Consider the following 25403-nt stretch of genomic DNA (forward strand, 5'->3'; position numbering starts at 1 on the left):
TATAGAGATATCTTAACGACATTTGGCCCGATTTATTGCCTAAGGTATCGATGCATTCCCCTAAGAAATTTTTCAGATCGGTTCACTATAGCATATAGCTGGCATACAAACTGACCAATCACATTTCTTCTAAAGAATCTTTTATATATGTGAAGGATGTTATAGTTATCTTCCCCTACTAGATAAACCTTATACATATCTTTACATAAGAATTTTTTCCACATATCATTTGAAATTGCATTTCTGGATTAAAACGTGCCACCTATTACTACGCTTCGCCAACACTAAAGTGTCAAATATATTAATATTGATATGTTCGCAAACTTTTAATACTAATTAGTCGAATTTAGCGAATTTGTGTCTCCCCGAAAACTTTAAATTTGGAAAACCATTCGCGAAATCCGTTAAAAGTTTTCACGAAAATCCGCTTTCAAAATACAAAAAACAAATGCTGATTGAGTGACGAACTTTAATAAGACTTTGCAGATGCATACACACGTAGTGGAAGACTGTGTTAGTGTGTTGCCAAACTTGCAACCTTAATGATATCAACAAATGTATTTGTGCAACAAAAGTCGTGAGCTAACAACAAGTGAGCAGTGACTGACGCATTCATATTTTATGAGATCTGCTAACAGGTAACAAGCTCATACACACATACACGCATGCTGACTTGGATCTACCTGCATGTTGGCTCACACGTGCAACACGCCTTCTTCTAGCTGCCACAAGCCCAGCTCGTCAAAGTTTATTAGCTGTTGCTTTATAACTTCCAATTGACGGCTGTCGCGAGGCGGGAGTGTGAGTAAATGTGTCTTTAAAAAGTCGCTAAACTTTCGCTACGGTGCTAAGAAGCGCAAAATCCACACACTCCCACACACACATGTGCATATGTGTGGCTGACACTGAGTTTGCCAAATCTTCCTTTGGTTGCAAAGTCTCATTGACTTGCGGCAATTTGCATTCAAGGATAAATGCATATGTGTGTGCATATGCGTAGCTTTCGCATGGTTGTTCCGCTATTGTTGTTGCAAACTTCAATTTGTCATCGGGAATGGTAATTGCGAATTAACGTTGACGTTGAGCGTTGGATTTGTTTACCTGCACGTCACAATGGCGTTGCTAAAATGTCACTCCAATTTAAATAGAGCGCAGTATACTGGGTAGTCGAAAAAGTATTTTCGTATTTTTAATCAAACTTTTTTTTTACCGCATATTTAATGGAAATATATTATGGGAATCTATTTTATAAGATTATAACGCAATTTGACTTCCTCGGCGGTTATTTTTTATGAAAAGTAGGGGTTCTTTATATACAATTTAATGAATCCTAATTATGCCCGATTGTTTTGTGTACCATTAAATTTTGTGCAGCTAATTTTTTTTATTATAATTGCTCTAACACTCTTAAATCAGGATTTTTAGCTTATTACATTTGAGCTTTTCACTTCTTTTACATTTACTCACGCAAAGATTCTCTATTTACCCCACCAGATGAGCCCACCATCAACCAGGCAACCACCAATGTGGTTGAGGGCATCGATTTGGATGAGATTAAGGAATTTGCCAAAGCGTTCAAGTTGCGACGTCTCTCATTGGGTCTCACGCAAACACAAGTGGGACAGGCGTTATCGGTGACCGAGGGACCCGCCTACAGTCAGAGCGCCATATGCAGGTAAGAAGAGTATAAATTATGAAGTTGTTTATAAGAAACAAATATATATATATTTAAGAGCTCAGAGTTTTCAGAACACACGAAAAATATTTTTTTGTTTTCTATTTAGAGATCGAAAGTAAGCAATGGTCTATAATTCATGCTTTTCGTTGACTTGAAGGCAATGCAAAAAGTGTAATCAGAGCTTTCATTCAGATTTTCTGTAGCTTTTCCGAAAGGTTTGTTGAGGTTATGGCCAACAGACTAAACTTCAAATAATAAAATCAGGAAGGCTTCGTAATCCAAGAAGCATGGCAAATAAAAATCAGCAAGCTTAAAAGTCTTTCTTCAATTACAAATCGCAAACTTTTCACATTGAAAATAAAAAGTATTGTAAACTTGCAAATGTTGAATAAATAATGCTATGTTCCGACTGATACTTTATCACACGACTTGGGCTGTTGCGTAGATTATCTCTCTAATCTGCTAAATTTAGCAAGATTTCGTAATTCAAAAATGACACTTGTTGACAGTCGTCACCCAGGTGATTTGAAGCTAAACTACTCAAAAACTCTCTACTCTCCACTCTGACTAAGCACCATCTGTTTGCCACATTTTGCTTTATCACATGGATTTTGACACTCCAAACTGTCAATCTGTTAAAGAAATAAAATAAACAAATAAAGTAAAAAACTAAGAAATGAAAGCAATACCAAGTAAGGTGAAAGTGATGGAAAATTGTATCGAAATGGGAATATATATGAAGTGAGACTGCCGAAGACAATTTAATAGAGTTGTGACGAGAAAAAAGCCAAAGCTTCGAACGGTTAGACAAAAACAGCTGTTTTATAAATCCCCAAAGGCAGGGAGCACAGTCTAGATTGTTGAATAGATTAAATGTAATCTACTCACTTCAATTTATTTAGGGGAAGGCGGCATTACTTTTGTATTTTAACTAAACGAAGAGAAGTTGGTGAAAATGATATTTGCATACGAGGAATACGAACTTACTAATAATAATGTATCCCAAGTAGATCCGTTGTACGTATTTATGAGTTCTGTTATTTATAGATCACACACCTATTCGTTTGTAAGCTCTTTCAATCTGCTTTCGTAGAGTTATGGCATTGATTTGAGAAATATTTGGCATAGCGCTGCGGTAATCTTGGACAGGCATCCAGGCATCCTTCGCACTTTCAGCAAAGACCTTTAGTTTTTTTGGAAAATTTTCACAAAAACTTCGTACAAAAAAATATACATATAACGAGTCGAAACAAGCTAAATTTTGAAACTTTTCATCGAAACGTTTGGAAATTTCGAAAAGAACCCTTACTTTCTCTGCAAAAATAACTGAAAGCTTTCGAAAGCTTAATAATTTGCCGCACAAATTTAAAAATTGTATACTCATACTCGCTCAGCAAAAGTTCGTGCTTGTGTTCTGAAAACTCTTTGGAATTTTTACTGTGCCAGGACATTTAAGCATAATTTGATTTTAAGCTTACACCAAATAAATCCCCACAGATTTTGTGAGACCAACAAATAAACTCAAATATATATTTATTTATTTTATATTTTCTGCTACGGAAAACCAAAAAAAAAAAAAAAAAAAACAATATGATTGCAATTAAATACAAAAACAAATGCAACAGTGCACTCGCCGCACAGATGTACGCCGCCCAATTGTCGTCGCAGCAGCAGAACATGTACGTGCCCCAAACTACTTACACACACACTTAGAAATAAGAAAGCACACGCCTAACAACGAGACATAAAAATCTAGAATCAATGAATCTTAGTATGAGTATTTAACTAACAAAAGTAGAATGTAGACTAACAAATTGCAGAGCAATCGCAAACATAAACAACTACTAATACAACAACAAACAACAACAAAAAATAATTATACCTAAGTATGCGCTGTAGAATTGTTTATTTGCTTTCCGCTTGCCGCTTGCCGCTGACAAAGGCATTTCTTTCACTTTTTTGTTACTTTTGTAATCTCAAGCCTTTGCTAATTGGCCAGGGCATTGCCAAAGTTTTTATTATACGCACAATAATTAAAGAAGAAGTTATGTCAACAAAAAAAATATTGTCGCGGCGTTGAACCATATTTTGTGAATTTACTTATTTGCTCGCTTTTAGCACATTTGACAATGTCCTGGCACTTAAAACTTCCACAGTTAGTTCTAACAGTCTACTTGCGCATACTTACCACACACACACACACACCAACCAACACACGCATTGTAGCTTTATGACAGCGTCCATTTCTAATTTACTAATTCTCGCCTCTCTTTTGAAATTACGACTCTCTGCACTCCCGGGCCGCACACAGGTTTGAGAAGTTGGACATAACGCCAAAGAGCGCGCAAAAAATCAAGCCAGTCTTAGAGCGCTGGATGAAAGAGGCCGAAGAGAGGTGAGAGTATGGAAGAAGTTCCACACGTCGACGATCTCAAGCTTGAACACGTTCTTTACTAACACTTGAATTTTGTCTCTCATTTTACACACTCGCCGTATACAGTCACTGGAATCGTTACAAATCTGGCCAGAATCATTTAACCGACTACATAGGCGTGGAGCCGTCGAAGAAACGCAAGCGACGCACCTCATTCACGCCACAAGCTCTGGAGCTGCTGAACGCACACTTCGAGCGCAACACACATCCATCGGGTGAGTGGTAATTTCGAAAATGACATTTCTCCAATAACCTACCGTCGGCGCTTTTACTAACCCTCTTCTCTCTCTACTCTTTCCCACGCTAGGCACCGAAATCACCGGCCTGGCGCACCAATTAGGCTATGAGCGCGAGGTGATACGCATCTGGTTTTGCAACAAGCGCCAGGCGCTGAAGAACACCGTACGCATGATGTCCAAAGGCATGGTGTAGGAGGGCATGCCCTACGACCACTTTCCGAGCACATTCTGAATGTGTGCGAAAGGCGTAGGTGGAAACCCGAAATCGTTGGAGCAGCAGCGCTGTTAAAGTGACTCGCTTGAAAACCGTTTCACTGCGGACACAAAAATCGTGTGGCATTCGTTTAAGCACAACACTGCTGCCTAAACTGTAAATTAATTTAGCATTTATTCCGATTTGCCTCAGCAGCATGCAAGTAATCATTAGTTATGCATTCAATATATATAATTTTGTAAAGTAATTACATAACTTACGCACGGCAACACTCAATACTCTAAGTTTTACTAAACTTATGTAACAGCACGCGCTAATAGTGTCAAGACAAGTCTCCTTCAGGGCCAAAAAGGTCCAAGTGCTTACTGTACAGCCCATTTTTATAGCTACGAAGTTATGTTTGACTTAAGCTAAAATAAATTAAGCAAGTGTATCCACACTTTCCTCCTACCAAGTCGCAACAGCATGTCATAAAAGTTTAGATACCGAGCGTTGTATATTTCCAAAAGTATTTATTTGAATTGTGAAAGCAAAAGTAAACACGTGGATAACAAATGAATCGGCATAACTGTAAATATGTTAGTTGGCGCATAAAATACAATAACAACGCAAGCGCAGTGGATGTTCAGGTGTATTCGCAGAGAATACGAAAACTCATCTGATTTTGAGATGCCCTTACACCATATGCACCGTTAGTTTAGCGTATGTGCGTTGCGCTTTCGTAGGCATAATTGTGAAAAATATCTAAAAATTGGGAAATAATAAATTAAAATTAATCCTCCAGGCCATGTCATTGTAAATGGTGTGTCATATATGTATGTGTATGTTCAAAACAGTCTACACAATAATATTTATGTTTATTTGTATGCATTATTAAGCAGTAAAATAAAAATAAATTAAGCTTAAATAAATACTAGCAACCAATTAAATTAGTCCAACTAAACATTGTATACGAATAGCAAACTAGAAGCAAGGAAAAACACTAAAACGTAAGTGTGTATAATTTAGCTGTAATAAATACTATCACTTTGTTAATTCTCCATTTAATTTTGTTGAAATTTGAATTGTTGTACACTCTTTATGTTTTAAACTTTAGGTTACAGTCTGTTCAAATAAAATTTCTAATTGTGTTAAATATTTTTTTAATTATGTTAAACATTTTTCTACCACGTACTCTTATACAGCGTGTCTTTCGTTAATATTTTGACTTTAGAACTGTTATTTCTTAATTTAAACTGTCTCCACTTTTTTATTGTTTCATATTTTAATACATTTTTCAACGCAAAACTCTTTATTTATACCAATATAACATTTATAAAATGAATTCGCTTAATTTTCATTTATTTTTAAAAACATAACAATTTAAAATAAATTTTTAAAATATTTTTTTCCACTAGCAACATTAAATAATTCAGCGCATAATAAATAAGTGTTTAAACAGTTTATGAGAAATTAACATAAATGGCATAACATAGCTGTAACCTACTAACAGAAATGCTAACCACATAGAGTAGCATATTAACAGAGCATGTTATTTTGTTAACATACTCTGCTATTAATTATGTTATTTTAATAAGAAATAAAATATAATGGTTTAAATTTAAAGCGAAGCGTACTATTTAGCTCTTAAGTGACGGCCGCAAGGCACTAGTGTTAGATAAATACTTGTAATTTAGACAAACGAAAAATGTTAATAAGACAAGAATTAACATAAATATGTTTAATGTATTTAAGCTTCAGGTTAAAGTAAGTAGTTATGTTACGCTGTGCATAGCTGCATGAAATTAAATAAAGAAAGACCCCAAACTGTACTAATATTAAAATAACTAAATAATGAAGTAATGAAATACGTGTGTATGCGTGAACTTATTTAAATGGATTGTAATAAAAAAACCAAAATCAAGAATATAAACCGAAAATGTTGTCTTATTCAATTCACACAAGCGCAAGGATTTTGAGATCAGTTTTCGAATCCACAAACGGAGAGAAACCCAGGTGTCATGCAGCTAAGGTAAAATGACTGGGGCTTATTATTGACAAAAAGCTTTCATGGAGGCCAAATATCGAGTGGAGAGTAAATAAAACATTGGTTCGCGTATATTGATGCAGACGAAGCTATAGGAAAAAAGGGGAAACTCTCAGCAAAGGTTGTATTTTGACTCTATGAAGCTGTAGTCAAGCAAATAAAATATAGTGAGTAATAGTGAGTTTTTCTTACAGATGGATTCAAGCAAGAGTGCATGTTGGAAAGGGAGGCTTTTGTAAGGAGCTTAGCTTCCAGCTGCCGGACAACTGTAGTGTTTCTCAGGCACAAGTGGCTGATATTAAGTTGCAGTAAATTTACTGCTCCAGAGTGCAGCTTCGTTCAGAACGGCGATATTAGCATTGAGCTCGGACACTATGTGCTCGAAGTTGGTGTCCTCTCTAGAAATAGTATAATGCTGCTTAATCTTCAGATTCTTTTTAGACGATCCCCGTTCACATCGGAAGTGCTACTAGTCGATACTCCGTTGTCATCTGGCGCTCTAGCATTGGACCTATAGACATCGCTCGCGTGTGGCAGGCGTTAGTCCACAACCAGCTCCTAAAGTAGAACGTAAGGGATCTAATGGACTCCTTGCTCTGAACAAAGCTCATCTTGAAGCAATCGTATGACCTGTTAGTGGACATTGTCATAAAGGCATACCTCCTGCAAGGCTAAAAATCCAGTCGGACTATAAATTGTCAAGTTTTTATGGAAAAAGATTAAGTGGAAATATCCCTGCACTTTCTCCTCCATTATCCAGTTTTTACCAGATTGAGGCAGAAACACCTCCGCACTCATAACTTCACCGAACCAGCACTAAGAGTATTTTTATTGAAACCAAAAAGTTTATTTCTAAAATCTTTATTCTACAAATGTTTAACAAAATCGTTTTTCCTTAGCTCTAAAATACAAATACACATTCATAAATCAACACGTAAGCTGCTTTTCAATCACTTAACATAAGCTCCAGAGCTTTTTGCTTTCTGCGTAGGCGATACTCGGTGATGGCATAACTGCAACAAATAAGAAGAAATTGAAAAAATAAAATATACAATGATATATTAAAAGCGTATAGTAAAATTATTAACATTTTAGCATTATCCATATTTGCACAAAATCTGCAAAGAGGGAAAAAGCACAATAGTTAGGGTCGTTTCCACACCGTATTGTTAGTAATCTTCTGTCAGTCAAGTTCTCATTAACTTTAACGAAAGGTGGAGTCTTTGAACTTAAATGACAGATGGCTGCTAACCAGCCATTGAGAACACGGCGCTTAAAGAAATATATGACTTTTGAACACATGTAAAATAATATGCTGAATCTAAGCAAAGATTCGGCTAGTGCACTTATTAAATTCTGCCTTTAGGCGCCAACCTATAACAGCACCATTCACAGTTTTATTTCAGTATAGCTTTCATGTATGTCTTTTGATGTACTCACCCTGCACTTCCGATGCCGAGCACACAGAGCAGTATCACCAACTTTGTGGAAGTACAGAACTGTGAACTGATGATGTATCCAATAACAGAACCAGTCGATTCCCACAAGCGGAAGTTGCTGTAGCCAGCGATGAGATGGTTCGGAAAGAGAATGCCATAAAAAGCTGCAAGCATATACCACAGACAAAAACCAATAACAGCTGTGAACATTTAGCAAAGACAACAATGAAACTTACCATTCACCACGACCAACCATACACCATCGCAAATGCCCCAAATCGCCGCGAATGCGCAATACATGACATAATCACCCTCGCGCGCCTCATAGAAAAACATATAGGTGAAGAGCGAGGCATTCAGCAGCGCACAAGCGATGAACAGCGTGATGCGGCCCAGTTTCTCAACTAGAGCGCCGGCAATGCCCGCAGCGATGGCGTTGGCAACACCAAAGCAAATCATGGCGAAACCAATTTTCGAAATGCCCCAACCGCAGGCGACAAACGACTGTAAACGGCGAAAGGTAATGTATGCATGAATCCCATGTATTATACAACCATTAGGTAATAGTAGTGCGGAAATAATACTCACGCGAGTATAGTCCACTGCCAAGAAGGCTTCCTCCAAGCCGATGAACATTGTGATGGGCAAAATGAGCAATTGGCGACGCTTGCGCAACAAATTTAGGGTAACGGTGAGCAAACGCAGGCCAGACATGCCATCGCCAGAGTCGCTGCGACGAACGCCATAGCTGTGAAGCGAAGAGTGAGCATTTAGAACCCAATTATAATTAGAAATAGAATATTGCCTTACCGTTTCAGCGAGTTGACACCGAAGAGCATTAGCACCACCGCTGTGGCCATGCAAATGAGGAAGATAGAGGTGAGCAGTTGGATTTTCGCCGGTTCGGGTGGAGTCAAGTTCGGATTCACGTCGGCGCCAATGCCTGGACAAAAACGTGCGCCACATATCTCACCCACATGACTGTCCGAGGGTGGAGGCGTCACGAGCGCTTCGAGTGTGGTATTCAGCTCCACAACGGCAGAAGAGCCGAAAGATAATACTGTAAATAGAAAGTGTTGAAGTGAGAGAGGGAATATAATTAGTAGTAATAAAAAAGTGCAAGTTTATAAGTATATTTACCTGAAGAAGATATCAAATTCCCCCAAACCTGTGCCATCTGGTAGAATATGAAGAAGAGTCCAAAGAATTTGACGGTATTCACGTCTTTACGTGACTCATTGCCACGCACTTTAGTCAGCGCCTCGGCGACTGTTGAGAGGTAAGTGCATTTAGAACACCACAAAGGTCCACCGCCAAAGCCGACCATCAAACCTATAAGGATTACGCTAGCAATTGTTGAGTTTCTAAGGAAGTGAATGGAGAGTACAAACCTGCTGGTATAAGCGTCTCGAAGCGTGGATAAAACTGCGCGGCAATAAAGGGCATATAGGCGAAGAAGGACAAAGCCATGGTCAGATGACAGCCAAACCATCTAAAAATATAATTGTGGTAGTAAAGTCGTCACTGAAGTACTATCTAGGTTTGTATTATGGTATAAACGTTAATGCTAATAGTTGGATGAGGTTTATTGTTCAATATTCGATGCTGCAATATGGAAAAGAGGAAAATTCGTTTTTCTTTTAAAGAGTCAACTGTCAGTAAAGAAGTTTTTGTAGCTAAGCGGATGCTTTCACGCGAAAACCACAGCCGTTACAGGTTCCTCAGGCGAATTTTAACTGCAAATGCCATATTAAGGCGGACTTAGATAATACTTTCTGTTATTGGGACTATTTTTCTACCCTTTTGGAGCGGGAGGTTGCTCTCATCAGTCATCTCCCTCATTGAAAAACACTAAGCAAATTAACTTAGCTTTTATTTATAATATTTTCGAGTTCACCCACGCACAAAACAGCAAGCAATACAACCTAACCCAGAGGCTGATCCCTCCATGCAATATTGCAGCATATTAATATGCGAGGTCCAACAATTCACGACTGCATGCTTGCGCTGCTGCTGCAAACAACTGAAGCCACATGCCGCACACAATGCCGACGCGTATCTGCAACGATGCGAAACAACTAAATACTAGCGAGCAACAACAGCAAAGCTAATATGCAAACAGACAAACAAAGTGTCAGATATTTGCACGGATTGCACAGCAGCGGCCCAATGTGCCGAAGGGGCTGTAACGTAATAGTACCGTTATGTTAACCGAAGTATACTTTGACCCTCCATGTTGTGCCCGCCCGCTTACACACGCAGCAGACTTAGCAGGCGCACATACCAACTGTGTGTGAGTGTGTATACATATGTATGTATGTATAAGTGTGTCGTTTGGCTTTGCTTGCAAACCTCCTACTGCTGCTCCATGGCGCTTTCATGGCATAACAGCTGTATCAACAAATAAAAGTTATTAAAAAAGCAATACACGACTTCTACCTAGATACATACATATAGTATATGTATGTACAATAGAATGAGTGAAAGCTAACATTGTTGTTGTGGCAATGAAAACAGTAGCTTTAGGTTAGTGTAGGGCTGGGTGTGTGCAGCTCATATGTGGAGTGTATTTAATTTTTTGGGGTGGTGCCAGGAATAGCAATTATTGAATATTGCTAGCAGTGGTTTGTGCGAGTTTCTCGTTACTTTTAATGTTTTCTTTTGTCTAATATTGATTTTTTTAAGAAATTCGATTTCCTGTAATAATGTTTATTGGAGAATTTCATAATTGCTACATGGTTAAATTTTTTGCATAAATTAGCAGCGTATATTAAGTTTGCCATGAAGTTCGTAATACCCCCCCCCAAAAAAAAAAACGTCTGAGACATTAAAACGTAAATTATCTGCATAACGAGCTGATTTGGTGCTGCCCGTCTTCTATATACTATACATGCGAGCTTGACACTCAGTTTTTCAGATAGCAATCTGAAATTTCGCAACCGTCATCTTCGCACTATAAGGCTTGGCCGTTATCGGACCACTATAGCATTGTGAAGGGTATTATAGCATTGGTACAACCGAAATTAACAATTCTTCTTTTTAATATAAAAAAAAACTAGAAATTTATTGACTTAATAAATTAATTTTAATATCTTTCTCGTTTATCTTTTGGCATATTTTTTGCATTTTAAAATTAATATTTAATTACTTAAAATATATTTAAAATATGTTTGCTTCACCAGAAACTGATACTGAAATAATAATAATTAATACTGATACTGAACTGTTGCTCATTTTAATCTTCAACTGAGCCACAACAGCCTTGACGACGTACCTCAGCCTCAGCTAGAAATCTGCAATATGCTTTGCAACTCAGCATCGCCTTGACTTAGCTAGGAATAATCTCAACTTTGTTGGCTTTTGCTGCAACTAGCTTATAGTCGTCTTAAGAATTGTTTTTATTGTAATTCAATAGCAAATTTAGGTCTATAAATTAATAAGCCGAAGGCTAAGGAAAAGGAATGGACAAATAAAACTGGGTGTGGTGAGGGGTAAGATATACTTAGTAATATCATACTGAAATTCTCTAACAAATGAAGGGATAAACATTTGAACTACTAAGCTTGTAAGCATGCCGAAGTGCCTTCTGTGTGTTAATAAAGTTAAGTGAATATGCATATGTGCCACTTAAACCGTTTGGCTTAAGAGCCAAGTACTTATTTGTTAAACCATAGATGTATACCAAATTTCTTTGCAGTCCGTTCAATGATTTGCTTCATTTTCAGCAGTGGAGGCGCACTAAAATTATGCTATTTACTGCTTTAAAAGCTTGCTAGGAAAATAAATACACGCACAGAAGCAAACAACCAAACAATACCGTTTTTATTTTCTTAAAATGTTGCCCGGCATAAATCAGGTACAAAGAAGGAAGTGCCAACATTTCCGAAATCATAAATTACAAGGGAAAGGAAACACTCGACTTTATTTATTGATTAGAATAGCCTGCCGAGCAGGTAAAGTGCGAGCGCAAAGCGAAAGTTAAACTTTCGTTTAAAATATATTTGTCAGCATGCATGATGAGGCAATAGTACTATGTTCGATTAGCAAATATAAAATTGATTACTTTTAAAAACAGTTATTATTTATTTTATTAAAGTAATTTCACAAAGTCGTTTGCTTTTGTATGCAAGCGCTGACGTTACATATACTACGCCAGTATTACTTTTTGTATATAAATATATATCTATACATTAGGGTGGGTCAGAAAACGAATATAATATTTTCGCTTCTTACTTGGAAAAATTGGTTAGTAGACGCTTCTTAGAAAGGATTTGCAAGTAATTAGGGAAATACATGCATGTATATATACATTAGGGTGGGTCCGAAAAAAAACGAAAGCATTTTTTCGCTTGGTACTTGGAAAAAATATAATTTTTTTTGAAAAGCTCTCCAAGTAATTTGAGAAATTTATTGGGTCAAGAAACGGAACTTTTTTTCCGTTTAGTAGTCTGAAAAAATTATTAGTAGACACTTCTAAGAAGCCCTCTCTTAATTGTAACCGAAAGATAACCCATCTAACACTCAGCTATTGCTCTCTTAGAGACAAAAATTATTCATGGAAGTTGGAGAAAAGTAAATGCTCTTCAAACACGGTCTATAACGAGATTTTTGTAAACCTAGCCAGTCAAAAGATATTAACGAATCAAGTTTGACTATTTCAAAGCAAATTTCTGCTCCACAAAAAGGTCTACATAATTTTTTTATTAAGTTAATTTATTTCATAAATAAAAATATAATATCGTTAGACAGAGGACCCTGCCGCTACAGTTAAGAACGTTGCCTTGGAGAGCTTTTCTAAGTTGTGCCTGTGAATAAATTTTTCAAAATTAAAATAAAAAATCCTTTTTTTTTTGCCAACCCTAATGTAGACATGCTTGTATCAATATAAGTAAACCTGTAGCGCCTTCGCTTGGCCGCCCACTGAAGTAAAAAAGGTATAGCTTTTGTGCTTCTTTTGGCACATACACACACACATACATGTATGGGAGCGCACTCACCTTATAACTGTCATGGGTAGAAAGATATTGGATAAAATCAGCGAGCCATAAATGACGGCGAGCGTCGTGGTGCCCAGCGCCTTGTCCGAATTCACCGAGCTCTGCAGATTCGAAGTGCCGTGGAACGCCGTGAACTGTATCATAAACGCTAGACCAATAACAATGACGTTCTTCGTGATGATATGCCGCTCGCGTGGCTCGTAAGTGCGCGCTGACAATTTGGCCGCACCGCTGCCGTTGCCGGTCACAGCGCTGCTGTTTATATCGACATTCGAATTCCCAATGCCATTACCGTTACTCAGCCCATTATGCAGTGCGATTATTATGGTGTCCGTTGTATTGTTGTTGGGACTGCTGTTATGATTATTGGACGATTCATCATCGCTGTGCTGTTCGGTGACATTGTAACTGTGCCTGTGATTGCGGTTTTCATTGTCAGCCATTCTGGGATTAATGTCCAATGACGTGATGCTCGAAGAAGTCAAATTGCCCGTGCGGTTGGATAATTACAGTTGTGGCTGCTGAATGAAAAGAAAGAAACAGAAAATTGAGCGAAAAATTAATGCGGCACTTTTAATGGCAGGCAGCAAAATAAAGTCGCAGAAGTTGCTGCTTAGCAGTCTGTAATAAATTGCAATTATTTTGATGAGCAACAGAAACAGATAAGTGATATTTTAAAGTAAGTTTGTTCTGAGAAATTGAGAGTCTCGGGACCATCTCCAACAAGCTTCGCCACATTACTTAGTTTGGGAGGAAATATTTGGTTTAACCGATTCAAACAAGAGTGAAACTCCCTTAGACTTTATATACAAACCAAAAGCGAAGTTGCAAAGCGTTGAGAATTCACAAAGTCCCAGCGGAACTTTTCGATGAGGCAATTCCATTACAATCATACAGCATGTCGACTTAAGTGTGTTGGCCCTAAGAGCCTTGATTTCCAATGAACACTTACAATTAAACGAAATTAAAAACAAAATGCAGGCAATTTGTGCGCTTTTGTGATTGCTTGGCTTTCCAATTCAATGAAACTTCTGAATTAAACCGCACGTCGGGCGGCAAGGTGCAACACCTACTTCTACAAGCAAACACGCAGACACCCCTGCCTTTGAAGCATTAAACGCCAACACAACCAAACTAAAGTCGAGTACGTGTTAATGGCAGATCGTTTGCCTCGATATGGAAGGGCAGGGCAAAGCGGCGACGCGGTAAGACGAGGTGCAGCAAGAGCAACGCATTTTCAAACGGGCCTGCGCCCCACATGCTCGGTATGTAATTATATAAGCAAAAGCTGTAAGTAAATAAGGCGAAATTCTGAGTTAATTTGTTTGTACATGAAAACCACATGCTTCACACACACGCACACACACACACATGCATGCTTAGTTGTGCGCTCACGCTCCCATACTCGATTTGATTCCCGATGATTGCTATTACGGCATGCAGTAATTGGCTATGCGTGAGCATGTGTGTGTGCATTTGCTTGCGGCTGTTGTTGTTGTTGGTGGTGTTGGTTGTAGCGGCAGTTCGCTTGCGCTATTTAACGTTGTTTGTGGTGTTAACAAATCAGTCAATAAACACATCAATGTATAGGTAATTGAATTTGCCGTGCGGGTAGTCTGCTTTTAGGCGCCTCCGCGCTATCTGCCATTTACATGTGTGCTTATAAGCGCGCACAAGCAAGCTGGTGGTCTGTTGATGTTATAAATTGCCATCTCTATTTTTGTTATGGAATTTTTTTTCCTGTTTTTGGGTTTTTAAAAATCTGCTGCCAAGTTCAGTAGGTTCGTGACCTATTTGCTCCCCTAATTTATAGTTATTAAGCAGTTACTTTGCTGTTTGTTGCTTCGTTGATTCTCCAACATCAATCGAAGTGGTTCACGTGTCATTTGTCGGGTTTGATAATTAATCAAATATTTTCGAAAACTTTTGTGAAAGCATTGAGTTGGAAAAGGGTTAGCTTTTCTAACTTGGCAAAAAATATATAGATTAAATAAAAACAAAATTAAATAAAAAAAGTATGTATTTGTAAAAAAACTACAGTAATTTATAGAGAATTATATTTTTTGCAAATAAAAAAAAAAACAAATATTCCAAAAAAATAATAGAAAATATTTGGTAGTCGAAAAAGTATTTTCGTATTTCTAATGTAACTTCGACTTATTTTTTTTATATTTATAATGAACCAAATCGACCACTTTTCGCCAATTTTCCACTAGAGACTTTATTCCATCAGTGTAAAACTTTTCTGCTTTTTCGGCGAAAAACTGCGACCAGTAATTTTCACAGAAAGCCAACTTTACTTTATTAAGAGAGTTTTGCATTGACCGAAACAAACGGTAGTCCGATGGTGCAAGGTCAGGGCTATATGGAGGATGCGTCAAAACTTCCTACCCAAACTCTCTCAGTTTTTACCGAGTCATCAAAGATGTGTGTACTCCAGCGTTGTCGCGATGGAAGACGAAACCTTTTCTGTTGATCAGTATTGTGATTTATATTTTTTGTAAGAAAAAAAAAAATCTTCACAAAACTTAACAAGTAACTATTTACAGATTTAATATCTATTTATCAATTCAGTTACAAAAAAAATTTTATTCTCTATATATCTCAAAAAAAATTATTAAACTTGTGATAAGAAACAAATTAAATAAAGCGTCTGATTGGCCATTGTTTCATGATGTGCCACAAGTGTCTACTGTTTGGCGTATGTCTTTTTCAGACCTCCACTCAACTGAATTTGATATGCCACAACAATTTGATTGTCTGTTCATGACAGCTAACGCACCGAATATAATAGAAGTATAAATTAAACCCATAAATTAATTAATTAATTAACAATTATATAGTATATAGGATACGTATGATATATATATGATTATCAAGCATTTCTGCAGCTCATAACTAAGTGGCCATTATATTGAGCAATCAAGTGCAGAATTGAATAAATCTTTTTAAAGGTTTTGTTGTTTTAGGGGCAACTTTGCTTTTGTTTTTGCACAGCTCTATACTTGTGGTGCAGTAAAATATGCTAGCAAATACCTGAAGACTGTACAGAGCTGGCTGTGTTACTTAGCAAAAAAACTATTGCCTACTGTTAGGCGATGATGCCATCAAAACTCGGTTTGTTTATGATTTAGAGCGTTGATTTGGTAGAAATATCTATGTAAAATTGTAGGAAGTGAACAGGTGGCAAGTTTTCACTTGCTTACCTGCAGTTTGTTTGCAATTTTAATAGAGAAATGAAAATGGAAATCAATTTTGGCATAATCACAAGCTATTTAAACACAAAATTTGGCTCGTTTAGGAAGCTATAATTCAAAAAGTATTTCCGCTGATTTATGAGCGCAGTTAGCAACTGACTTATTTCTTATCAATCAGCGCAGATATCGCTGTGCACATGTGCCTGCGACACCGCTGATTTACTGAGTGTGGAGGCAACCAGCATGCGGGCGTCAATGTCTCAGCGCATTCAATCAAAGCGGCTGACATACAAACATATAAAAGAATACAATGTGTATGTGTGCATGTGGCAGCAGCTGCAGGTCAAACAAGCGACTCAAGAAAACAAGAAATTGCGAGCAATAAGTTTGTCTGCGCATAATGGAAAAATTTAACAAATTAGCAAGCCAACACACACACACACACATACATGCAAATGCTCAAATGCATACAAATGTTTACCCATTATCATAAATTTACCAAGTTGATACTGATATGTTGAGTTGACGCACACACACAGCCACACATTGGCCACGCATACGCGGCACCATACGTGGGCACTCATACGCACTGTTGCACGCCTCACAAACAAATCGAACACATGCAGGCCAAATAGTAATTAACTTTAGATCAGTCATTTTGTGGCTAAATATTGAGCCAAGAAAGTATGTGTCATGAGTGAGAGTAAGGCAGTTGGCGCGATAGTTAGAGTGTTCGTTTAGTTGTGGAGCGGCGGCAAGAAATGCGGGAATAATAGCATATGCAATAATTAGCTTCTCGAAATCATCACGCTAATGACCGCAAAGTCTGCCGGCGATTTGTTGGCAAAAAAGTTGCAAGCGCGCGAAAATTAACGGTACTTAAGCAAATGACACTCGGCAAATTGTTGTATGGCTTGGCGTTGTCATCGAGTTAGAGCAAGTTTCAAGTGATTTAGTTAGCTGCTGGGAAGAGTCTCTTCGTTTTTCTTATTACTTATCTTTAGTGCATATACTTCTGCACTCGTGTGAACAGAGTTGCACACAGAGAGCTCCATGCCAACAGTCTGCACAGAAAATTGGCATTTGATACGTAATTTAAGGTGAGTCAGCAAAAAGTTATGAAATGAAGTCGGGGTAGACGAAAGTGTCTTTTCGTATTTTGTCAATAGGTGTTGTTGCAGTCTTATATCTCCAGTACTACCAATCACATTATGTCAAACCATGTAGTTTTGGAAAAGTGAGTTACTTAATATTTTATATTATTTATTTAGTAATTTAATTCTGAGAAGTTGAAGAAAAGTTACGGCTGTTCAAAAATGAGTAAAAATAATGAAGAATTTCGCAATTTTTGGAAATTTTTGTATAAAAATGGAGGAATGAAACGCAGGCCACCAATGAAATGCACGAAGTTTACGGAGACGATGCTGTGTCAGTTCGCGTAGCACAACAATTGTTCGCTCGCTTTCGCACTGGAAGTTTCGACACTTCGATTTACACTGAAGGAATAATATCTCTAGCGGAAAAATGGCAAAAAGTGTTCGATCAAAATGGTACATACATATCTGGTTATTTATTTATTATTATAAATATAAAAAAAAAGTTAAAATTTGATTGGAAGTACGAAAATTAACTACAAAAGAGGCACAACTCGAAAATTTTCAAAATCCAATTTTTTCCACATATCAATTCGTCATACACTTATCTACCTAACCAAGAAATTTCATTGCATTTGTAACTTGTTTACATAGAAAATTACAACAACTACATTTAGCTGATTTTTTCTTTTTTTCTTTTTTGCGTTTTTTCTAGTAATGACTCTTTTTAGTTAGTGTACGATATGTTTCCTTTCTACAGGCGCACCTAAAGTTCATTCTCTATTCGTGCGTAATCAGCTTTCGTTCGCTCTGCCGCAATCGAATATTATTCCTCGCTTTGACATTATCTCTGGCTCTTGCGCCCCACACAAGCGTTGGCATTGAATCTGTCGTGCCACTAACTTTGACACATAGTTGTCGCAACAGTCGCGCGTTGTTGCCAACATTGAGACGTGACTGCGCGCGCTGGCGTGTACAACCAGCTGTACCATTACAACAGATTGCCATCGAGTTTGTGCATACAACTTTCTTTAAAGTTGCAAACTTTAAGCTGCCTCGTGACGCGTCGCACCGCGCGTCTGAGTGACACATTTCGGGTTTATTGGTCAAAGCCGTCGCAGCCGCTGGCGCCGTCGCCGTCACTGAGGCCGTTAAGTTATTACACGCCTCAATACTTTGCCTGTCTAGCGGTGACCTTTTATTTTATGGCCAACAATACATTACAGCGTTGCCACCTTACTTTGTTATTGACGCATTTTATTATTATGCTTTTGTGTCTGCCGCTCAAACAGTGCAATTTGTAAACAATGCGGCACTGAACTATAAATTTGTCTAATCGGAACATTTGATGTAATTTAGTTCGATTTTCGCAAGCAATATAAATAATTGATTATCTCGCTTAATTTACGGTCTTCACCCTGCTAGTATGGAGATTTTCAGTTGCAGCAGCTGTTGTCAGTGAACCGTTTTATTTATGATCTCTTTGCCACACATTTAAAGTAATTTATTAAGTGATAATATAATGCAAGAATTTCATTTAAAGCGATGAGTTTTAAGTTAAGTTCAATTCAAGTTCATACTATGAGCCATAGTGATATCATATTCAGAGTGACAGCGTGGCTCACATGCCACATACGGTCCGTAAGTCATTAACAGTGATAAATCACCTATTTAATTGACTGATTATGCCGCGCAAGTGTGTGTTTACAGATTCACGAATGTATATATAATAATATAAATACATATATGCATGTATTAATTTAATAAATTATAAATTTTTTTTTTGAGAATACATGTTGAAAGCTGACATCAATCAATCCATAGCACATTCCTGGAATGAACTCACAAACAAAATTCGACTACTTTTACGCAAATTCGCCATGGAGTATGCATATTAGTTACAAGCGCACATAATTCCGCATCACATTTCATAATAAATATTATATATCTTTCCCGCGGCAAAGCGCTGCATATAATGGCATGCCACGCACGCGGCGACGCATCGGCTTGTGTTGCGACAATTTTGCACATTTTGGTTAATTTTAAGCCAAATGCATGTCTGTCCGCCGTAGTGCGAACCGCGCGTTGCCCCACAAATGCCGGTCAGTTGGGGCATAAGCATATCAGCTAAGTGGTGACATGTGGGTCATTTGCATTTGTGGCTGCGGTAGCGGTCGTTTTCGTGGCATCTGAGCCTAATTTCAATCAGTGAACCTAATTTGTGTGGGCGCAGTTGCTATTTTGCGTTCAGAACGCCAACCAGCTGACAGTGTGATTGTGTTTTGCATATTTTGTGTGTGAGTAAATGCATTTGTGGAATATTTTGTTGACGCCAATGCTATTTTAGATGGCTTTGCTTGGATATTGAAAGAAAAAATTACATTCGAAATGAAAACACATTTTGTTGGCGATTTTGGGTTTTCGAAAAATTATTTTATGGGTTTTCGAAGAAGAAAAATGGGTTTGGAACGACTAATTTATTGAAACTCAGTCACCAAATGTAATTGGAATACATTTCTCTTTATATACGAGCATGTATATGTATAGGGTATTACACTAAGAGTAGTTTTATTTCTTTTTAAAACAAAACAAAATATATATGTATATTTATATATAATTAAATTAAAATTAAATAAAAATACTAATTGTTAGGCAAATTTAAATTTTTTTCTAATGCTAATCAAATTGAGTACTGAACAAAACATTATTCGAGTGGCCTCCATGACTTCTTTTGCAGGAATGAGTGCGATGAACTGAATTTTGAGTACTTTTTCCACTAAATCAAGTCGTTTGTCATGAATGGCACGTTCAATATCGACTTCTAAAGCTGGAAGCGAGCCTGGTTTGTTGCTAAATATCAATGACTTCAAAAGACCCCACAAGAAGCAGTAACGGTGTCACCAGCTTCATTTCCAAAAAAGAATGAATCGATAATTCAACTTTCAATTTAGGTGAATGTAATAGTTGTTCTTGAACAACTTGTGGATTTTTTTCGCACCAGAATCGATAGTCTTATATATTTACTGCACCACTCAGATGAAAGTGAGCCTCATCGAAGGAGATGATTTTCTTAAAAAATCGTTATCGCATTCACACTGTTTCAAGGCAAAGTCAGCAATTTCACGCAGTTTACAAATAAGTTGAAGTTTGATTAAAAATACGAACAGACTTTATCGACTATACAATTTATGAAAATCCAGTTAGTATTAAATGACTACATAACCTAAAAAATAACTAAAAGTAATAAAGTTGAAAAGTTTAAGTTTCAATTTAACCAAATGGAGAGTATGTTTTCAATTACTATTTTTTATTTCAATATTTGTTATCTATCACAGTTTAAACGCTGCGGATTTGCTTTATATGTATTCATATGTATCGCAAAAAATATATAAATTTTCCGACTCGTGTCCACTGCTATATTGAATACTCGCCCAGTGATTCGTCTGTGCTGGTTTTTTATAAGCATTTAATGTTTTTCAGTGAAATTTGTGCAAAAAATGTGATTAAATCGTTTCATAAGTTTTTCATGTGTGTGTGTGTGTGAGCTTTGCAAAGTGCTCCACCACCTCGCTGCAACAAACGTGTGTGTGTATGTGTGGCTGTAATAAAAAATATTTCATGATTACTGACATGCAAATGTGCTTGCCTACACATAGATGCCGTTACAATCTATGACTAAGTAGCCAGACAATGGCATTAACGGTATATTACTCACATGGCCAAGCAGTCGTATATATGTGTGTGTGCATTGCCTGCTATTTCGCACACATTTTTGAACTTTCCGCTCACATTTCTGGTCGCGTTTCATATGCGCGGCTTTCAGAACTTTGTTTACAGTTATTTTCGCTCGCATTTTTTATTTGACGCCGTTTTTGCCTCCTGACTTGTAGGCCATTGAGTCGATTCGTGTAGCGAGCCGAAATTAAATGGCTGATTGGCTATATAAATATGAGCGAGCGTGTGTGTGCGCCATTCACTCCGCGCCGCAGTGTCGCTTACGACATGACACTTTAATAGCTTTACTGGCCGCATGTCGAAAAATAAACACACACTCACACAGACATATTTATATTTATTTGTTTACAAATACTCAAAGGGTTGTGTGAGGCATATTCGTTTGTTAGTTGCTGTTGCTGTTGCTGTATGCTCGTATATTTATTATGTGCCTGCGAATGGCCAAATTTTATGATAACAAGCATAAAGTGAAATTTTATGGCAAAAAACGCAAATTATTTCAGAATTTGACGATGCATTACTAAAGGGTTTATTAATTGCAATCGCACTCACATTCGAATATGCAAGGTCGGCGTAAAATTGTTCAAGTTTAAAAAGTCACAGGTCACACTAATCAAACCGGAGTTGATTGTTCATTTTGGAGCTGTGTTAGAGAAATAATGTTGCCTTATATTTCAGCCTTCATCATTGCTACAAAGTCATATTTGTAAATCCTAGCGAATTCTTTGCCAGTCTTCTTTTTGACACAATGAACCTAACCTCAAAACTGTGAGTGGAACAGTGTACCAATAATTTGATAGACACAAAGTTCTCCATTTTTAGGACCATTTTTAATATGCGATGATCTGTAATAATTTTTTTTGTTAATTTTTCCATCAGTGCAAATCGAAATTTCGAAATATCCAGAACGGTTGCGTGCGAACCATTGTTATGCCACACGAGCTGATACAGCATCGTCTCCGTTAACTTAACAAATTTCATCGGTGGCTTGCGTGGCATTCTTCACTTTTCCAAACAAAAATTTCGAAAGCGAATTTCTTGATTATATTTACTCATTTTTGAACAGCTGTAACTTTTTTTCAATTTCCCTGAATTTAATTTTTGGTTATATAAACACTAAAATCTCACCTTTCTCAACAATGTGATTCGGAGACACTGGAGACATACGACTGCAACGTCATTTATTGACAAAATACGAAAGGACTTTTTCGACTACCCAATATATGTACAAATATTAAAACAACATAAGATAGCATAACATAACGTATACTTAACCTGACATACACAATCTAAATTAAATGTACAAAACAATACTAATACTCTTATACCATAATACGACTGCAGAATGACAATAACTTTAGTTAATTTTCTTTGATCATTTCTTACTTTCACTAAACTAAAAACAAAATAAGTCATAACTTTTTACAAATACAGCAGACACTACTTAAACTGTTATGAACAATTTAAAGAAGCTTTAGGGTGCTTAAAGAAAATGGCCAGAAATGTCAGCAAGAGTCAACCAACTATGCGTACAGCGCACAAAACGGAAATGCATAGAAGATTTGCTGGCGAATTTATACAGAGCGGGCAATAAAGAACAAACAAAGTTTAAAGTAATATTACATTTTAATTTAATGTTTTGTTTTACTTCGGCAAAGTTTACGGACACAATGAAAAATTTGCGAATATTGTATGGCAAGGCAAGTACATACACACAGCCAAAGCCAATATTTACATGTCATAAAGCAGCAGAAATACTTTAAAATAATGGTGCGAGCTTATCGTGGAACCAGCGTGAGCACCACCAACAATGTCAGCCTCGAAATCCAACGCAGGATAACTCTTGTCAACAGGTGCTACTTCGGACTAAGTAGGCAATCGTGAAGCAAAGTCCTCTCTCGACGAACAAAAATCAAACTCAATCATAATTCCCGTCCTGCTATATGGTGCAGAGGCTTGGACGATGACAACAACTGATGAGTCGACGTTGCGAGTGTTCGAGAGAAAAGTTCTGCGAAAGATTTATGGTCCTTTGCGCGTTGGCCACGGCGAATATCGCATTCGATGGAACGATGAGCTGTACGATATATACGAGACATTGACATAGTTCAGCGAATAAAGAGACAGTGGCTACGCTGGCTAAGTCATGTTGCCCGAATGGATGAAAACACTCCTGCTCTGAAAGTATTCGACGCTGTACGCGCCGGGGGAAGCAAAGGAAAGGTTGGAAGGACCAGGTGGAGAAGGACCTGGCTACGCTTGGAATATCCAATTGGCGCCACGTAGCTAAAAGAAGAAACGACTGACGCGCTGTTGGTAACTCGGCTATAATCGCGTAAGCGGTGTAAGGAAGAAGAAGAATGGTGCGAGCAAAAGTGCATAAAAAGAGTTGTTTACCAAAGCTAAGCGAAGGTCGCGTTACTGCGTTGAGTAAGTTGTGGCGTAAAAATTTGAGTGCAATAAGCGTGGCTATTGTGATATTGTTTGGCGCATAAATTTCGATTTATGAGAGCTATATAATTACAAGGTAAAATATTGTCAAAAAGTGTAAATTAAGCATGAAAACCGCATGGCAGCAGTCTGCTGCTGCAGTGAAATACGAAAAATGTTATAAAAATGTTTTAAAAAGCTTTAAAATCAGCCAAAAATGTATACCGAAATCACTGTGATTATTTAAATTTGCTTTAAAGTCAGCGAAAGTTATGTAATGTTATACTAAATGTGCGCAAAAATAAACCACATCAGAAATTGAAAAAAAAGTTGGTGCAGCAAACTTTTAACGCAGCTTCACCGTTGAAAAAAAAAAAAGTTGAATACAAAGCACGCGCGCAACTTTACATTTGCTTAGCAGCGCTCAGCTGAATTTAGCAGATGCGTGAAGCGAATGCAGGAAAAAAAAGAGTGAACTAAAACTAAATAAAACTGTGTGCTGAAGTGCCCGCTCAAGCCCGCTCAAGCCCGCTCGCCCTCACGCAGCTCACTAATATGGCGTGGATTTCACTTTCTGTTTAATTTTTGAGCCGCCGTAACGGATGGAAGCGCCTTGGGCGTAGTTTTCACATTCCACAGCGCAAAGTTGTGCACATGCATTATATTGTTGTACGTGTGTTTCACAAAATGTTTGCAAAAATATTAATATCGAACAATGATGCTCCATGTATTACAAGCAGCTCAACATAAACAAACAAACCGCAACATATACACTTAACAAATAACAGTATGCTCCACTCTATACGTATGCGTGTGTGCGTGAGTTTTAACGGAAATTTATTCAAAACGAATTTCCTTGAAACGCGCGTGTTTCGTGGGTGGAAGGCGGTCAAACAAAGTTGGGGTAGTGCGCTCACATGTTACTCATACGCCGTGGCATTTTCGACTTTTCAGCCAAATTCATTATACTTTGGCGCTCATGTTGTAGTAGGTATGTGGAAAATGTCTTCTTTCACGAGGTTGTAGATACAATTTGCACAGAATCACCTATTGTCTCGGTGATTGTGAAGATGTGGCTCAGCCAGCTGCGGGCTGTGTCTCATATCGCATCACATCACACGCCACATTTCACCTGCCAAATTTACGCAACGTGCTGTGCTGGTCTCCCTGCTGCGCTCGCAGTTGCACTTAAGCACGGTTATCATGAGCGTGTATGGGCTTTAATCCCGTGTATAAACACTTTAGCTATCCATGGCTTTGGCAAACAAACGCATTTACTTATATTGGGGAATATGTGATACGAGGTCTTTTACAAACGCTGAATTTGTTACGCTTCACTTGCACAAGGAAATATTTGCAAATATTTAGGGTGTGTGTGCAATACAATCTTTGCTACCTTCTTTCGCAAACTTATTTCATGTATTTATCCGCATTAGCATCACTTTGCGTCACTTTACGCTCATTTCATCAGCGCTGATTGACTATAGCAGCGCGTCGCGGTGTGAGCGACGTTTTTATGGAGGCTTCAGATTGGCTTGCCACAAGACACAAGATTTTAAATGCACATATTTACATATACTTAGCCCTACTCACATAACTAAGCACACACACATGCACGTGAAAGCGTTTGCGTTGCCCTACGCTCTGCTTCCAACGCCGAACTTGCTCTAATTTCTCGCTGAATAGCGTGTTCTATAAAAGATATCCTCATATGAGTGTAGCATGCGATGGGGGTTATGTCATCCGGGTTTTTATGTGGCCATAAAAATTAGTAATCAAGCAGTTTTACACATTTTGAGATAATTTGAAGTTTTGCTGGTGTTCGCGAACAAAAGCGTTGCTGAAACTAGTTTTCGAAGTAGGTAATAAAGAGTGAGGTTTACATATAGATGTATGTATGTATGTGTGTGAACATGTCAA

At 37.6% G+C, this 25403-nt stretch overlaps 2 protein-coding genes across 6 annotated transcripts in view; one reads left to right on the forward strand and one right to left on the reverse strand.

Annotated features, from left to right (window-relative positions):
• The window catches only part of LOC108970751 (mucin-19), a 243067-nt gene extending 237960 nt beyond the window's left edge, over nucleotides 1-5107 (forward strand). For all 4 annotated transcript variants that reach the window (XM_018936306.1, XM_018936305.1, XM_018936308.1 and 1 more), the window contains exons 8-12: nucleotides 1495-1675; nucleotides 3304-3357; nucleotides 3990-4073; nucleotides 4179-4327; nucleotides 4420-5107. In XM_018936306.1, coding sequence (XP_018791851.1) covers nucleotides 1495-1675; nucleotides 3304-3357; nucleotides 3990-4073; nucleotides 4179-4327; nucleotides 4420-4544 — 593 coding nt within the window. In that variant the 3' untranslated portion in view covers nucleotides 4545-5107. The remainder of the gene's footprint in view (nucleotides 1-1494; nucleotides 1676-3303; nucleotides 3358-3989; nucleotides 4074-4178; nucleotides 4328-4419) is intronic.
• A 2329-nt stretch (nucleotides 5108-7436) lies between these two features.
• Nucleotides 7437-25403, reverse strand: part of LOC108970832 (UNC93-like protein) — a 29465-nt gene continuing 11498 nt past the window's right edge. Inside the window, exons 2-9 of one of the 2 annotated variants that reach the window (XM_018936482.1) lie at nucleotides 13028-13545; nucleotides 9422-9522; nucleotides 9171-9362; nucleotides 8841-9090; nucleotides 8619-8778; nucleotides 8267-8534; nucleotides 8032-8194; nucleotides 7437-7604 (exon numbers count right to left, since the gene is read on the reverse strand). In XM_018936482.1, the coding sequence (XP_018792027.1) occupies nucleotides 7538-7604; nucleotides 8032-8194; nucleotides 8267-8534; nucleotides 8619-8778; nucleotides 8841-9090; nucleotides 9171-9362; nucleotides 9422-9522; nucleotides 13028-13470 (1644 nt within the window). In that variant the 5' untranslated portion in view covers nucleotides 13471-13545 and the 3' untranslated portion in view covers nucleotides 7437-7537. Of the gene's footprint in view, nucleotides 7605-8031; nucleotides 8195-8266; nucleotides 8535-8618; nucleotides 8779-8840; nucleotides 9091-9170; nucleotides 9363-9421; nucleotides 9523-13027; nucleotides 13549-25403 lie in introns of both variants that reach the window. The other variant, XM_018936481.1, reaches the window with a different exon arrangement.

The sequence above is a fragment of the Bactrocera latifrons genome, unplaced genomic scaffold (genome assembly GCF_001853355.1).
Source record: "Bactrocera latifrons isolate USDA-ARS-PBARC rearing strain unplaced genomic scaffold, ASM185335v1 scaffold_31, whole genome shotgun sequence".
In the NCBI taxonomy this organism is placed as follows: domain Eukaryota; kingdom Metazoa; phylum Arthropoda; class Insecta; order Diptera; family Tephritidae; genus Bactrocera; species Bactrocera latifrons.